The sequence below is a fragment of the Bactrocera oleae genome, chromosome 3, assembly GCF_042242935.1.
Source record: "Bactrocera oleae isolate idBacOlea1 chromosome 3, idBacOlea1, whole genome shotgun sequence".
NCBI lineage: Eukaryota > Metazoa > Arthropoda > Insecta > Diptera > Tephritidae > Bactrocera > Bactrocera oleae.
The window spans coordinates 2,741,510-2,758,695 of record NC_091537.1 but is presented as its reverse complement, the minus strand read 5'-3'; the positions used below and the strand labels follow the sequence as shown (position 1 = coordinate 2,758,695).

At 36.1% G+C, this 17,186-nt stretch overlaps 1 protein-coding gene across 1 annotated transcript; it reads right to left on the bottom strand.

Moving 5' to 3' along the window:
• Nucleotides 1-9,482: 9,482 nt before the first annotated feature.
• On the bottom strand, nucleotides 9,483-11,685 carry LOC106622294 (fatty acyl-CoA reductase wat). The gene is made up of 5 exons (XM_014241432.3): nucleotides 11,414-11,685; nucleotides 11,221-11,308; nucleotides 10,913-11,161; nucleotides 10,066-10,853; nucleotides 9,483-9,994 (listed from the first exon to the last, which is right to left on the bottom strand). Exons 1-5 carry the CDS (start codon nucleotides 11,611-11,613, stop codon nucleotides 9,580-9,582), a joined length of 1,740 nt encoding a protein of 579 aa, XP_014096907.2. The 5' UTR covers nucleotides 11,614-11,685; the 3' UTR covers nucleotides 9,483-9,579.
• Nucleotides 11,686-17,186: the final 5,501 nt, after the last annotated feature.

The window sequence follows — 17,186 nt, the reverse complement described above, 5'->3', positions numbered from 1 at the left end:
AAGCAAGTTTTGAGTTATGACTCTCTTCTAGTGAAACGCATTGTAAATTTATGCACTTAGTGCGAATTGCTTGTTGTTGCGCCAAAGAAGACTTGAAAGAATTACAAAAATATTTGCAATTACCACTTTGAAGTGCGGTTGCTGCAAGTCGACAACAGCCAAATTGAGAAGCTCATAAAAAAGAAATCAAATGTTTAACAAAATAACAAAACGATAAACTCACGTCGTTGAGACGCTCCGATTGCTGTTGTCTAATTGTTTAAGATTGTTACAGTTGTAATTGAATTGATAGCGAGCCACAAGGCGAGCAAAACAAGGAGTCTAGCGAAACAACTACGAATACAAGCGAAAATAGACCAAATGTGCTTACTGCACACTCACACACATGAGAGCGCCGGCGAGCGTGTGTTTGTGTTTGCTTGAGTGCATGCCATGGCAGGCGAAGAGCCGAGCGGTGCTCACATGAAGCAAAAGTGGTTAACAGAGATTTCATTCGAGTTCATTCATCCAATGAAGCAATGAAAGCAGTATATTACGAGGGAGTAAGGGAGTGTACAGGGGAAGCAACAGAATTAAGAATTGTGCGTAAAAAAGAAACAAGTGATAATGATGACCATAGTAGGGCGTACGAAACTTTTAAGTGAATTACGGAAACTCTGCAAAACGCTGGAGCGGTGTAAGCGGGGCGGTTAAATGGCAGTTTATGGACAAGAGTGATTTTGCCAATCGCCAATAACTGCATGACTGAGCATGTGCGGATGTGTGTGTGTGTGTGTGTGCACTAATTGGGAAAACAAAAGCAACAATAATAAGAACGCGGCATAAAGCATTGAAGTTGCTTGGCGATGGACGCGTCGGAAAAGTGGTTGGCAACGCCTGTAAGTATGCCAAGCCTTGCGATCAAATGAATTTTGTATGTAACGCGGCAATTGTTGTATTTGTTGACTACTTGATCCTTTAATTCCGCAACTAATTGCCAATCGCATTCGACACTTAACATGACTTCTTCGCCTTTGATGGTCAACAGTTCAACGCTTCCATATATGTGTGTATATATGTGTGTGTTTGTGTGTTTGCGTGCAGTGCGCTTACACAATAGCCAGTGCGCTGCCAGAGCGTGGTGACGTCGACTGGATGGCCAGTGAGTTCACGACGGATGAAAATCTTCAAATTTCGTTTAAATAAGTTACTGATGTTTAGGGCGTGTGAGTGGGCGGCCATCCGTTAAACCCGGTCGTATGGCAAATCGGCCAGTTGTGAAGTAAGCTGCCTAAGAGCTTTCCTGCTGCAGTCCCGCCGCCCAACCATTGGCCTGTCAGCATTTGTTTTATTTATTTTAATTCTTTTTCCTTTTTCTTCATCCGCAGAAATTCAATTAAAAACCACCATAACTTTTGTGCGCCTTGTGTATGTGTGTGTGTGTATGCTGGTGTTGGTGTTGGCGTGTGCACTTGGATTTAATCAGCATCAGGAATAAGGATTGTGCTAAACTACATTTAATACCCAGTAAAGTGCAAATATATGAATGTTTTTAACTGCACACACACACACACATACGTGCTTTGCTGTTTTTGTATATATGTATGTAAGCGCTGGTTGCATGCAAGTGTGAGTGAGCTTGAATTAAATGGCTGTAAGTTCTTTGTCGACTACGACTACGATTGGGCGATAAGACAGCAGCTCTGCTATGCCAGAGGTCATTTTGCAATCATGTAACGGTAGCGGTAAGCCAAAAAGGGCAAAGGCAACGGACGAAGTAAAGTTGCAACATGTGGCCCCGGGTGCCTGAAGTGTAAGTTGAATGCAGTAATTTGGTTGGCAGTACTTTACGGATTAAATTAAATTGAAAATAAAAATTGATTTCCAAAAGAATCTGTTGCCAACTTATCGGCGTCAAGTGGTTTTATAGCAACGATAGCGACATGTATCATCATGTGTGTGTATGTATGTAAATTTAAAAGGATTTTCACATTGGCTAAAAATCAGTAAGCTGATCATATTATATAAACCAAATTGTATGTAAGAAAATACTTTTTGGCAGTTTGTTGCTTTGCTATTCAAAAAATAAAATGGCGTCCACACACGTTGCCTTTCGAAGTTTACGAATATTTCGCGATTGCTCAAACCCAACACGCAGCACAAGTGTCCGACTGTTGTTGTTATTTTTTGTAATCATTTGCATGCATAGAGACACAGATAATACCACGAAGCACTCAAGTTATGAATACAGACAAATCGGTTCACAAAGATTGTAAAAAGTGAAACGCTCTCGCTTTCGCTGTGCGCAAAAAATTATTGAAGAAAATGCTTTTTTCTGAGACGCTTAAACCAAGTGAATGCATAAACAAATTAAAAATGTATTTTCAACTTTTTTATACTCTCGCAACCTGTTGCTACAGAGTATAATAGTTTTGTTCACCTAACGGTTGTTTGTATCACCTAAAATTAATCGAGTTAGATATAGGGTTATATATATATAAATGATCAGGATGAAGAGACGAGTTGAAATCCGGGTGACTGTCTGTCCGTCCGTCTGTCCGTCCGTCTGTCCGTCTGTCCGTCCGTCCGTGCAAGCTCTAACTTGAGTAAAAATTGAGATATCTTTATGAAACTTGGTAGACATGTTTCATGGTACCGTGAGACGGTTGGTATTGCAGATGGGCGTAATCGGACCACTGCCACGCCCACAAAACGCCATTAATCAAAAACAAATAACTTGCCATAACTAAGCTCCGCAATAAGATAAAAGACTGTTATTTGGTACACAGGATCACATTAGGGAGGGGCATTTGCAGTTAAAAATTTTTTTTAAAAAGTGGGCGTGGTCCCGCCTCTAATAGGTTTAATATGCATATCTCCTAAACCGCTAATGCTATAATAACAAAATTCACTGGAAGCAAATGTTTTTAGCACTTCTATTGACGGTGTGAAAATAGTTGAAATCGGGTGGCAACTCCGCCCACTCCCCATATAACGGTACTGTTAAAAACTACTAAAAGCGCGATAAATCAAGCACTAAACACGCCAGAGACATTAAATTTTATCTCTCAAATGGTATAAGATGACTTTATAGGAACCGCGTTCAAAATTAGACAGTGGGCGTGGCACAGCCCACTTTTAGGTGAAAACCCATATCTTGAGATCTGCTTAACCGATTTCAATTAAATTCGGTGCATAACGTTCTTTTCATGTTTCTATGTCATAGTGCGAAAATGGGTGAAATCGGATTACAACCACGCCTATTTTCCATATGACACCATTTTAAATACCACTTGATTCTTTCACTTTCCACTATGCAAATCAAGCAACAATGATTATATCGGCGTAAAACTTTGCGTGAATAATACGTTTAAAGTATGCCACCTTGTGACCAAAAATTTTCTAAATCGAACCAAAACTGTTCAAGCCCCTAAGTACTAAATATGTGGACCCCAGTGCCTTTAGTTGATCTTCTACCGAAAATATCAGTCAATCCACAAAGAAATCTCAAACGAGTATACGATTTGACTTTGCGAGAGTATAAAATGTTCGGTTACATCCGAACTTAGCCCTTCCTTACTTGTTTCTAACAATTTTTGTTTATTTTTGCGTGATGGAGCTACAATATATGTATTTTACTCTTTTTATTTTTGAAATGTTCAAATCACTAGCATGCTATTTTTGGGGTTAATTAAATATTCGCATGACATTAATATGCGCATAAAATTTTCATGCTGTATAATACATTCATAAATTATGCTTGCCGGTGAATACTTATATATCTACATATGTATACTCGTATGTATGTTTGTATAAGCGTAACTGTCCCAGCGTAAAAGCACTGGCTTTCATATACGTTATGTTTTCATGTAAAAAGTAGCAAAAACACCAAAAAATGCGGAGCAACTTTAATGTATTTTAACGCCAAACTTTGACACTTGAGACAAATATTAACAATGACGGTGCAAGTTGGTGAGCCAAAAAAATTGTGTTGCCTCGTGCGCGGCGAGATGAGCAGCAGTAGAACAGCAGCCATAACGACTCTGGGGCTGCAACCACACCAGCGCAACGAAGACGAGCATTATGCGCGCTATAGCCTGTAGCCGCACATACATACGCGCGCACACTATCTGCTAGACCAGGCACATGTACATATGTAAATTAGTTGAGCAAAAAATTTGCATGCATGGAAAATATTCGCTCCAAGTTCGGCGTAGAATAACAAGAAAATGTAAATAGAAACTTTAAATATAACTTTCAGTCAGAATTTGTGTAAGTATATCAAAATAACACATAGAAAATAATGTAAATAAAATGGAATTTATTTAGATTACACTTCCAACTAATTCGGTCATTTGGACATTACTCATACGCAGCGTAGCACACAGCGCTTTGTCGGCTTGAAGGACCATAAAGCAGTTTAGCGTTGGCATGTTGCGCACTGTGTTTGATATTCGGCAATTTGTATGCATAATTATGGTTAAAAATCAAATTATTTCAATTTATTTTTAATTTAATTTATTTATGTTTATGGTTGGTCACGGAATACTTCGGAAAACAAATCGAACGGAAACAAAGCGGAAATAAAATAATTTGATATACAGTTATGCTGCTGGAAAATTTATTAGCATTTGACTGACAAATTGAATACAATCAATGATGCACTTGTAGCATTTGTACAAAAAATGTACAAATTCTCATCTAAAGGCTGTTTGGCGCATAAACACGTATTTATTATACGTAATAATAAATGTGAAAAAATTTATTCCAAAATTGACAATCATGGAAACTACGAAAATAATGATGATTTGATTCCCAGAAGCAAGCGAGCAAATAATTAAAACCTGCGATATCATCAATTAAATTTTTGTGAAAAAAATAAAATTTTATAAATTGCGAAATGCTTGTTTGTGAAAAATGTGAAAAATACAGAAAATAATAGATTGGTATGAAAAAATTATAGAATTTTTGTATTTCAACAGAAAGCAAAAACAAACAGCCAATTAGAAAAGCTTAAATTATTATTATTTTTTTTTTAATATACTAATTGAGCTCACTATTCATTCAAGAATGTATATATTTTCTAGGGCTTAATATGTGGTAAGCAAAAGTACTCTCTAAAACATCGGCTCTACTTTCTCAGTCTTATTATTCTTTATAGTTCGCAACTATATTCGAAAATATTCTCTACTTGACATCCAGGTTATGTTACCACCTAAGCGTTTCGTTCAAGAACGGCTAGTATAGTTCCTGACGGAAAATGTACAGACTACATATACATATAAACTAAGGTGGAGCGAAAAAGAATTCTTTCTTCTTAGCCTGAGGGTCAAATTTGTAAATTATAAAAAAAAAATTTTGGAAAAAAAAAATTTAAAATTTTTAAATTTTAACACCTAGAGGCGGCCCACTCATTTTTAAAGTGTCGTGTTAAAATGTTTATTTCGTAAAAAATTTTTGATAAGTTTTCTAGAAGCTGTGGAGAGTCCTCTTTCTGGCCAATTAAAAGTTGTAAACTTATTGTATAAAAAACTTTGTGGTCATTATTGGAGCTTTAAAAAATACTTAAATGACCACATGCTTACCTTAAGCGTTAAAATAAATTTTGAGTAAAAAACCGTCAAACTTGGTAATTTTTATATAAATGTGAAGAGTTTAAACCTAAAAAGTTAGTTTTTGTCCTAAAAATATTTTAACTCGAAATTTACTTCAAAAGCTCTAGATGTTAAAAAATTTTTTTTTTTCCAAAAATTTTCTTTTTTTATAATCTACAAATACCCTCAGGCTAAGCAAAAAAAAAAATATTTTACCCTAATATAAACATATATCATACATCATATATGTATATGTATACACGCATACATACTTATATCGGCTATTGCTTGAGGTTCCAAAGTGAAGTTTGTTCGAAAATATTGCTCTCTTATTGGAAATAACAGTATTCAACGAAAACGATTTTGCAAGTAGTATTGTCAACTAAAATTACATACAGACAAACGAACAAGCATATATATAATAATAACAACAATTTATATAATAATATAATGTACCGCAATTTATACATGCTAAACACGCGTTTCTATATTGACAACATATATCTACTAAAAAATACTCTTCGCTCGCTCAAACACTATGCATCCACGTTTTCATTGATGAGCTCCAACTTTTCCACGATTTCGCTTAAGCAGCTTGAAAAGCTTCACTGCATCACTTTTAAGGATTTTAAATCGATTAGATGTTATCAGAAACTGGCACATGACACTGCTACACAACAACAACAAGTCAATAATACACCTACGCAGTTATAATGACTTTATATACACTCGTATGTACTTAGTTACCTAGTTATTTACTTCACTATGACTTTGCCTTTTTTCAGTGAGTGTCCTTTTTTATTTGCTTTTTTTTTAGACCAAAAGTTTTCAACAATTTCATTATCTGCCAACAAGCATGAAATGATACGCCCAAACAATTTTTATAGAAAAACTTTTTCGCATTTCATACTCACATGTTTTGCACTTGATTCATGAGTAACAATTTAAAATGATTGTGGCAAATGTAGCAGCAGCAACAACAACACAAGGGGAAGTGACGAATGTGACACAAGTGAACTCGATTGACTGCGAACATATATATACATATATTCTTAAGTATATAACTAAGCAAATGGTATGCATACATGGACTTCCACATAGCGGTCCGCTTGGACGCGCCGTGTGACATATGTCTCATTGCTGAGTGGGTGTATTGTCAAGCAGATAAGGATGACTGCGGGTGGCTGAGCATGAAGTCCTGTGTGAGTTGTGCTATCTTACGAGGCACATATATATTATATAGGTGTGTATGTAAATAAATATGCAGGCAGTTGTGTACTTATCGGTTGTGCCAACAAGTTGACAGCTGCTTTGGTGTCGGCAGCTGGAGCGGTCAGTTAAGAGACCTCATGTATGCACATTCAGCCACTCTCACCTATGCACATGCACCCATACATACGTATGAAAATATTGGTATTCTTTCCGTTGTGTGTGATGGACACTTTGTTGGGAGGGTTTGTGGGTAATCACTTTTAATTGATGCCTAAGATGACAACCTTTTTATTGAACTTGTATTAAGCATTAATCTGCAATTATGTACTTATTTGCTTTGCCAAGTTTACTATAATACATATGGTAGATATACATATTTACTAACGGATTACACAGCTGTGAAGAGGCTTACATGTTTCGCTACCTGCAAAACTTATAACCGCTTTACTTTTATTAAGTTTATAAGTACTCATGTACGTATATTAAGGTTCCGTTATTTCCCAAGTTAATTTGTGTTTTCAAACGCACCCTAAAGTTTCAGTTTTCGCCATGTCGTATGAGCGAGATAAAATTCATAAGGCCCTTGTATGATTGCTCAATACATTCGAAGCATAACTTTAACTGCGTATAATATTTAAAGTAATGTTTTTATGGAAAAAAGATTCCTTATGTACCGCAGAAAATTTTGTATTAAAATGTCTGTTTTTATACTCTTGGGACATGTTGCTAAAGAGTATAATAGTTTTGTTCACATAATGGTTGTTTGCATCACCTAAAAATATGGTAATCGAGTTAGATTTAGTGACATATATATATATATATATAAATGATCAGTATGATGAGGGAGTTGAAATCCGAGTGACCGTCTGTCTGTTCATCTGTTCGTGCATACAAGTGATAACTTAAAATTGAGATATCTTAATAAAATTTGGTACACATTTTGCGAGAGCATGAAAATAGGTGAAATCGGATGATAAAAACTACTGAAATTGCGAAAAATCAATAACAAAATGCGTCAGAGACATTAAATTTTACATTCGAGATGACGCAAAAGAGCTTTATAGGAGCAAGTGTCTAAATTGAACAATGGACTTGGCACAGTCCACATTTATGTCAAACCACATATCTCCGAACCTACTCGATCAATTTTAACCAAATTTCGTAAATAAGATTATTTTGACATTCTCATGTTACAGTGCGAAGTCGGACGGTAACCACGCCTATGTTCCTATAACACATCTTTAAATTCCATTTGATTCCTTGTGTTTCCAGTGTACAGATCAAGCACTTATTAATATTATATATCAGTCTAAAAATTTGCTGGAATATTTCCTTTAAGGTATGCCATCTAAGGTCTAAAAATTGTCAAAACCCAATATAACTATTCAAGCCCCAAGATAACTGAAATGTGAGTTAGCCTATAGGTAACTGTTTGCCGAAATGAGAAATATAATTGAAATTCGGAGAAAATGTTTTTTGATAATAATAGAATATATCCTTGTGTCAAAATGGGTTAAACCGGATCAATACTTCCCTTAGCCCCCTATTTACGTAATATAAAGATTTTTCAACTTCCAGTTGATTTGATACCATAAATATCGACAAATGTGTCCATATAAGCATATATTATACATACACACATGAATATTGGTTGGTTGCAAAGTTTTTGGTCGAAATGAAAAAATACTGTTTTTGGTACGAAATATATTTTTTTATTCAATTTAATCTCCCTTAACTTCAATACACTTATTCCAATGATCCTTCAATAATTTTATGCCATCCCTATAATTACTTTCCGGAAGCTCTGCAAAATACCCGTCTGCGGCTGTAATAGCTTCTTCATTCGATAAACGTTTTCCACGAAGGAATTTTTCAGGTTTCAGAAGAGGGAGTAGTCGCTGGGAGCCAAATCTGGGGAATACGGTGGAAGCTCAAGCAATTCGAACTTTAATTCGTTGAGTTTTGTTATTGTTAAAACACCATTGTGAGCAGATGCATAGTCTTGATGAAAAATGATTTTTTTGTGCTGAAAACCAGGTCTTTTCTTACAAATTTTTTCATCCAGCTGATCCAAAAGCTGCAATAATATTCAGAATTGATTGTTTTACCTTTCTTCAGATAATCAATCAACAAAATTGCTTTTGCATTCCAAAAACTTCTATGCCTCCAATGATTTTAGCATAATTTTCGCTGACGGAAAGTAAAATAAAGTATGAAAACTAACTTTCAAAATAAGCTAAATTTGAACTGAAGGTATTTCCCCAGCCTTGATCCTTGCAATTTGTAAGAGTGTAAAATATTTGGTTACATCCCTTCCTTAGTTATTAAAAATATAGTTTTAATTGATTTGGAGATAAAAAAATTTACAAAAAAATTACTGTTTTTTTTTGTATATTCCATCACAAAAAGATAATTAAATAAGCCTTGTCGTGGCTTCAAAAGCCATTTGTTTCTGTTTCTAATTGAGTTGCCTTAAAAGCAAAGGTTATTGAGATAATGTAATGATTATATGTGTATTTGTATTTATAATGAAATGAGTATGGTACGTCAAGAAATTATGTATTTAAATGAAGCAACCTGCATGAAAATGAAATTGCCTTTCGAACTATCGAGTTTGTGGTGAATGGTTTTGTTGAAGAAGAGCATTCTCGTGTGCTTCGAGTATCAGCAAATTATTGAAAATTAAGAACAAAAAGATATATATATATACATATATGTATATATTCGAAAACCTAGGTGCCTTTATTGTCACTTTACACAACATTTATGAGTTATAGAAAGCAGAAGTTACAGTCTATGTTACATTTGTTGGACTGTTTCCGAAACCAAATCTAATGCTGATTAATTTCATGAATACTTCATGCAATCCAAAGCCCCTGATTACCGCATAGATCAGCACAGCTTGGGAGACGTAGAAGAGATACTTAAAAACCGAATGCACCATTTGCCTGCGTCGATAACTCACAGCCGCAGATTTCGGATTTTCCAATTGATCATCGCAAATGAAATATTTCATGCCCTGCATGTATGTGTAACACCATTTATTATAGTCAAATAAACGCGTGTCGCAGAGGAAAATCTTGTGGTCGATTGGATCCATGCGGTCCCAGACGGCACGCATATTGGTATTCTCGAATATCCACTCGTAGTGAATGAAGTAAGCAACTGCATTGAGGAACACTTGTGTTTTGCGCACCCAAGGTAATATGCTGAAGATATAATGCAAAGAAAGGTACGTGAAGTGAATAGAATTCGAGTTGCACTCAACTACTGGACTTACCGCTCTTTTCGCCTGAGTATTTTCAGACCCAAATCAAGGCACAGAGTACCTATTAGGTGATAGTATATGCTAAGGTATCTAAAAAGCAATTTATTGCCGACTAAATTCGGACATAAAACCCATAAATGACGTTCCAGTGGATTGCTGAGATAATGCGACAAAGTCTCAGTTGTCATAGCTTGAACTGGTAAGTATGAAGAAGATACTATAGCGAACACTTTGGGACTCGGTGCGTTTGCTGAGACCTCAGTTATGGCTGCTACTGTTGACTGCTCTTTAAGCGCATTCGTCGAATTGATTAAGTTTTTATGTGCCACCACATCCTGATGCAAGGACCAAGTAGCTGCTAATATGGCGTTTATCGTGAAATCAGCACAAATTATATCGATATGTTTGTGTGGATAGATGGGTAGTAAACGCGACAGGCCAGCCGCTAAAGCGAATATACCGCCAGTGATACCGTAGACATTATTTATCCAACCAGGAATTGGCTCACGGTTGGTAGATATGACAATGCTGGGCCGTGAAACGCATGTGGGAAATTTTGCGGCGCTACGTCGTACGAGTTCTTCTGAAAGACACTTCGAAAAGGTATATGTGTTAGGCCACTCACCTATCATTCTAGCTGTTATGGTGTCGAATATATCTAAGTCTGTGGCCGTATTATTGAACTTTTCGGCGTAGGCTATAAGTATGTCTGGCTCCAGTGGTGGCTCGCAGAAGTCTTCCTTGACCACTTGACAATTCGGCTTGCAATTGCTGAAGGCAGTTGACACATAATGAAAAACCTGTAAGGTTTTGCAATTTGTTAGCCATGAATCAGTTGTATTTACGCAAATTGATTTACTTGTAGTTTTTTGAAACTCTCCGCCAGTTGCAACATTTGTCGCGTGCCACGCAAATTAATGGTCACTAGTTTATGCAGACTGTCATTGAAGCGCACTTCGGCTGCGGCGTGCAAAACGATCTCAACTGTCTCCGCCAACAGCTGACGGTGTGTATCTGATATACCTAAGCCAATGATGGACATATCGCCTTCGATTATGCTGACATGATTGCGGTAGTTGGGGTATTCTCTGCGCAGCTTAGCGAATTGCTGACATGAATGTTGCTCAAAGTTAGAAAGTCTTCGAAAAGAGTTAATAAATAACATACCGTTTGTTCAAACAATTCGTCGAGCCGCTCATGTGACGTTTTGTTCTTTTTAGTACGCGCCAGCAAATAGATCATGTGGACCTCGCACCTTTCATTAAAATAAAAATTTATCACATTTTTTTCGATTCTCAGAAATAATTTTCGAATTCGAAATTAATATTTCCGATTCGATCTTTGCATCTTCTCTGCTCACCTTAACAATTTCTCCAACAGTAATTGCCCTAGAAACCCTGTGCCTCCAGTTAGGAAAACTGTTTTCCCTCTGAAGTAATTGCGCATCGGGCTTCGCTCGATGTCCTCTGTACTCAAGTTGTAATTCAATACTCCTTCACTTTGCAAGCGTTGTTCGAGCACTTCGATAGCTATTTGGTTTTTCCGCCTTGCACCAATCATTTTTTATAGGTCTTGTAAAATAAACACTTCGAAAATCACTGTTGTTGAGTAAACTGAAACCGATTTGGATGTCGCCACTATCTTAAATACTGTAATCCAAGTTAACTCTACGACTTAATATTAAAATGTAATTCAGTAATTAGAATCTTGCTTAAGCAGACCGCTTATAAACAAGCAATTGGTTATATAGCTCATATTCAGCATAACGGAAAGGGATAAATATGCATGAAGCATATTTAAACAATTCAAAAATTTACGAAACCGCAATTTGTTATTGTTTTAGTGGGCATTTAGTGCGTGAAGTAATTCCACACACGTTATGCGATGCATAACAATACCTGCGTCACAAAGTCACAATTAACACACCTCAACCTTAACTCATAACTCAATGCAAACACAGCCAATTAGATGCATTACAAATATATTCTATTTATTTCAGAATATTCAGAAAGCAATGTATAACTAAATATGTACTCATGCATATAAAAATATGTAGACACAGGTTGGTTGAAAAGTTTCTGCACTCGAAATGAAAAAATACTGTTTTTGGTGCGAAATATATTTTTTTATTCAATTTAATCTCCCTTAACTTCACTACACTTATTCCAATAGTCTTTCAATAATGTTATGCCATCCCTATAATAACTTTCCGGAAGCTCTGCAAAATACCCGTCTACGCCTGTAAAAGCTTCTTCATACGACGAAAAACGCTTTCCACGAAGTAATTGCTTCAGGTTTCTGAAGAGGTAGTAGTCGCTGGGCGACAAATCTGGTGAATACGGTGGTTGCTCAAGCAATTCGTATTTTAATTTGTTGAATTTTGTCATTCTTAAAACACCTTTGTGAGCAGGTGCATAGTCTTGATGAAAAATAATTTTTTTTTGTGAAATGTCTATGGCATTAACAATTTCTCGCTTGGTCAAACTTGGATCTTCACTAATAATACTATGAACTTGCTTAATGATTTCTGGTGTTATTGCGATTTTCGGTCGATCTTCGCGTGGATCGTCTTCAAGCCTAGTACGAACACGTTTAAGTTCACCAGGCCCAAAATTCAACGGTGCGTTTTAAAGATGAGGACTCTCTATATACTTCTAACAATTGTTCATAAATTTCATTTGTTTTTAAACCTTTCAAAACAAATAATCTAATCATGGCGAGATATTCAATTTTTTCCATATTAAAAAAATAATCTGACACCTTAACTTTAAATGGCTTGTAAACAAATAATCAATTGACAGAATGACTTGTAACTTTGCATGTGTTCTCACGACAGATATAGCAACTTGAGAAAAAAAATTGGATCTAGTAGCGCTATTTGTTAGTGAGAGCAGAAACTTTTGAACCCATCTGTATATTTTACATTTTACATTTTATTTTTTAACGTCCAACGAAATTAAAGAATACAAGCATTCATATGAAATTGTAGAAGGCAAAAATTACTTAAGGACGTTTGACTGTAAAAATATTACTTTACTACTTTGCTTTTGCAATATCTACTGAACTACTTCGTTATTATATTATATCTGGGTGTATGTATATATATTGTCAATATTAGCAGCCAGAACACTCGGTCGATATTATGCCAACATTCGAGTAATAACAGTTTTGCATAAATAGTTTGCTTTTAGTAAGAATAATATTAACAGCTCGAACCCAAAATAAGCTGAATATAAGATTAAACGTTGATTAGGAGTTGAAAGCCAAAGCAAGGAGCAGATTAGTTAGTATGTTAGTATGTACAGTGCGGAGGGTAGTAACAACAAGTATGTTATGTAATGTACATAAACACATTATACATGGAGCTACTTCATACACTTGTATGGGCGTGCAAATAGATATATATATGCGTATGTGTATGTAAAAAATGTATCCAGCGACGAACTAGTATGAATCACGAAGCCAACTAGTCTATCGACTCTTTTTTTCACCACCAGCGGGTAGTGTAGGCTGATGCACTAAGAGATGACTATGATGTCAGATTTCGTTCAATAATACATTAGTCTCACACTAGTTCAAACTGAACTGAAACTGCTAAAAAGCTATCTAGTTTCAGAAATGCCGATACTCAACTTTCCAATGCATTTTTATAATTTTTTCTGACTAATTCGATTTTTGTCGAGAGTGTTGATATCACTGCAGGGTTGCTATGTGGGACACAAGTCCGCACTTACACGTACATATTATGCATATAGCTTTTATTTTCACTTTCTTGTTTTGAGAAGAAAACATTTATGTATATATGTATTTGTGTATGATTACACATATAACAGCCAACGGTCTTATGGGCTGGATGGTTGAATTTGAATTTTGAAAAATAAAGCATTTCGCAAATACGAGTACACGCGCACAAATGGAAGTGTGTGTGTATAGGTATGAGCATATAACTGTAAATGCTTTAGTTTATGTGCTTATGTGTGTAAATATGCGATTTACGTTTTTGTATAAACAAAGAAAAATACATAATACTTTCGGGATCCATGTTAACTTTTTACCCGAAATCAACAAAACAAAGGCCGTACATTGAAAAGGATTTTTCGACCCTTCAGTAGCTTAAGGCTTACAAGCGAGTTTGTAGCAAAGAGTGCAAATATATTTCTGAAATCACAAAAAAAAAGAAATCTCATGCACATTCTCCAAACTTTTTTGGTTGTTAAATAAATCTTTAATTTTGTAATTTTGGCTTAAATAAAGTTCTCAACGTAGTTAGCGTAGTTAACGGTAAAGTAGTGAGAAATTCAGCAAGCTTTTTGCAGTTAACTATAAGCGTTATATGCTCAATGAATCCACATAATTAAATGCAATTATTTTTGGCATTAATAACTGTATTTTGTGCTGAATTAAATTATTCTCAACTGCAAATAAGATTTATGTGAAATTAACGCCAAAAAGGTGCTATTTTAATCGAAGACTTTACGACCATCACTTTTATATAATTACGTAATTTTAAAATATAAAAATTTAGGTGACTTTTTGGTTTTGTTGCAAGTTCAAAAGTTCAACGTCATGAGAAGTGTCACTATTTTCTCAACGATAACTTGAAGGAGTGCTTACATACTTACTGAAGTGTATTTGTAGTTTAACTAACGAACTCTTTTGCCGGGTATGCGTCAGCCAACTTACAGCTCTGGCAGCAATAGAACCTGGACGTTTGCGTAGCAATTGCCCACTTGGGAGTGAAATTGAGTATTTTGCTTGTAATTGAAAATTGCCACTCAGCAACATACCAGTAGTTCAAACGCTTTTGAAGAGGTTCACATCAACCAAACAGTGAGTACGAGCATAGCCAACTGATTTCTGTGAAAATTATTGGAACTCCCTCAGTAAATAAGCAATACGCGACTGAGGGCACACCGCGCGTGTAACACATTTTTATAATTTTACTTTTGCAGACAAGAAAGAGTCTCTCTCTCTTTTAACTACGAAACTAATTGTTTTCTTGAAGTATTTCTTAAAGGAATGTATTCTTATGACTGCAGTCATACTGCAACAGGGTGGCACAAAACTGTGCAACTTGACGACAACAGAAAGCAGGAAAATGCACAAATAATTCGAATAAAAATAAAAAAGCGCAATTATGCATTGCGCAGATGCTGGGCCGAGCTTTGCCACCGCTGGTTAACGAGACTTATATAAGAGGTTTCGACAAACGAAATGCACGAATGGAGGTGCGAAAGTTTGACTAATTTTTACTCTTATCGCACGTTGCGCACACATTCTCTACCAAGCAGTAGTCGCGCACTCAAAGCAACGGCATTCGTTGGGCGCCAAAACTTCTGTGTATTTGAGGATACAAAATTTATTTGGAAATAAAAAGAATTTGAGTCGAAAACGTTTGGCAGGCAGCGATAGCGTGTGCAAACAAATGTAGCGCACTCCCGCAGTCAGGCAGTCAAACAGGCGAGGCGAAGGGCCAGCTTGCTAACAAATGAAAAAGGGTGCAAATGTGGAGAATAGGAAGTAAAATCAATTGAACTAACCAATTATCAAATGCTGTTGGCAGAAGTGGCATTAGAAGTGGAATAAGTTCGAAAATGTGTAAACGCGTTTTGTAAGAGCGCATGTCGAGGCGAGTGTGGAGCTGGCGCTTACCGCTGGAAATGGTAGTTCGATGAGTGGCGTAGCTGCATTGGGAAAATATATGGTTTGGCAACTTTTTTATTGATGGTTTTCAGTTTGCAAAGTAATTTTGAAAGGCGAATGTTTACATAATATTAGATAAGTGCGTTCGGTTGCTGGAGTGCGGTGCTGCAGTGGCGAAACTTTATCTTACCAGTTATGCAAACTCATTCAAATATCTATAAAGCCAAGCACACAAACACATATGTATGTATGCACACATACATACATGCTCGTACATGTGTTGGCGTGTATGCAAGAAGTTATTCAATTTTCTAATTGCAGCTATGCATGTACATATGTATGTATGTGTGTAAGTGTGGGCGAGCATTCGAGTATTTGTCTACTTTATCTGTGGCGGCTTCAGTGGGTTTTTATTTAAACTTACTCTGCTTAAGCGTCTATCTAACTTTCGGACAAAGTTTTCATCAATGCATGAGAAGTCAAATTGGAGTGCTTTATTTTAAATAAATTCACTGCGAATTGCTGATAACGCAGCAGTAAACTTTTTCGTGCACAAATATGTAATACTTGTAGTAGCTGCGGTGTCTACATAAGACGAGAATTGATTAAAGGAGGGGTCAATTTATATTTTATTTTCATCAACATATGTATATGTATACAAACATATGCATATACAGTACAGTTATGTAATTAAAAAACAATTGTTTAACTGTGTTTTCAGCTCAATGCCGTTTTTGGATTTTTTTTTAACTATCCTGGGTGGGTTTGAGAATTGAAAATCTCTTTAATAATGGCTAATCTAATATAATATATATGTATGCATGTATATTAACAGCCTAAAGTTAATGTAACAAAATGAAGTTAACAATCTTTCAACACCACGTTCTCTTTTTCATCAACAAGCCTGTGGCAATGTTAAGTTCACGTCACTCAGTCTTTCTTCCAGCCGCCGGCACCGTTGTCTTGCTCCCTCATCCGATGAACAGATGCAGCAGAGAAATTAAGTACTTTTGTTGCATGCATTCTGATCGCGCGTCAGTTACAGTAATTTTCATTTTACTGTATGCCATGTTGTCACCGAGAAAACAGTACATTTACGGCGTCATGAATGTCCTTCAACAGTATATTGAAGCATCCAACAGCATTGACCCTTCTTATGCTGGTCAGCCGAACAAGCAGCAAAGCAAACAAGCTGTGCGCACCACGTGAAAGCGAGGGCAGGCACTGATTTGCTACTCGTTGGTGGCTGGATGTGGCAACTGTTGGCTCTGCCACTTTGTGGTTGTAATAAAGAGATGTTTATGCTTTTACCAGCTGGTAATATCCTTTCTCATTAAACTTCAGTGTTTTCTTAAACCACCCATTGCAGTTTCGAGTTCATATTAAGTGAGGCAAAAATTATATTAAAAAGAAATCATTAAGTATAATACTCCACAAGCGAAACCCTGTGGTTAAAAAGAAATAAAACTGGGAGATTATTCGCGCTCGAC

Bases quoted from the DNA above. Each gene is read 5' to 3' on its own strand.
- LOC106622294 (XM_014241432.3), bottom strand. From the start codon at position 11,613: ATGATTGGTGCAAGGCGGAAAAACCAAATAGCTATCGAAGTGCTCGAA. The intron at 11,309-11,413 runs GTGAGCAGAGAA...TTTTAATGAAAG, and splicing joins CTGTTGGAGAAATTGTTAAG to GTGCGAGGTCCACATGATCT. The intron at 10,854-10,912 runs GTAAATCAATTT...AAAACCTTACAG, and splicing joins AGAGTTTCAAAAAACTACAA to GTTTTTCATTATGTGTCAAC.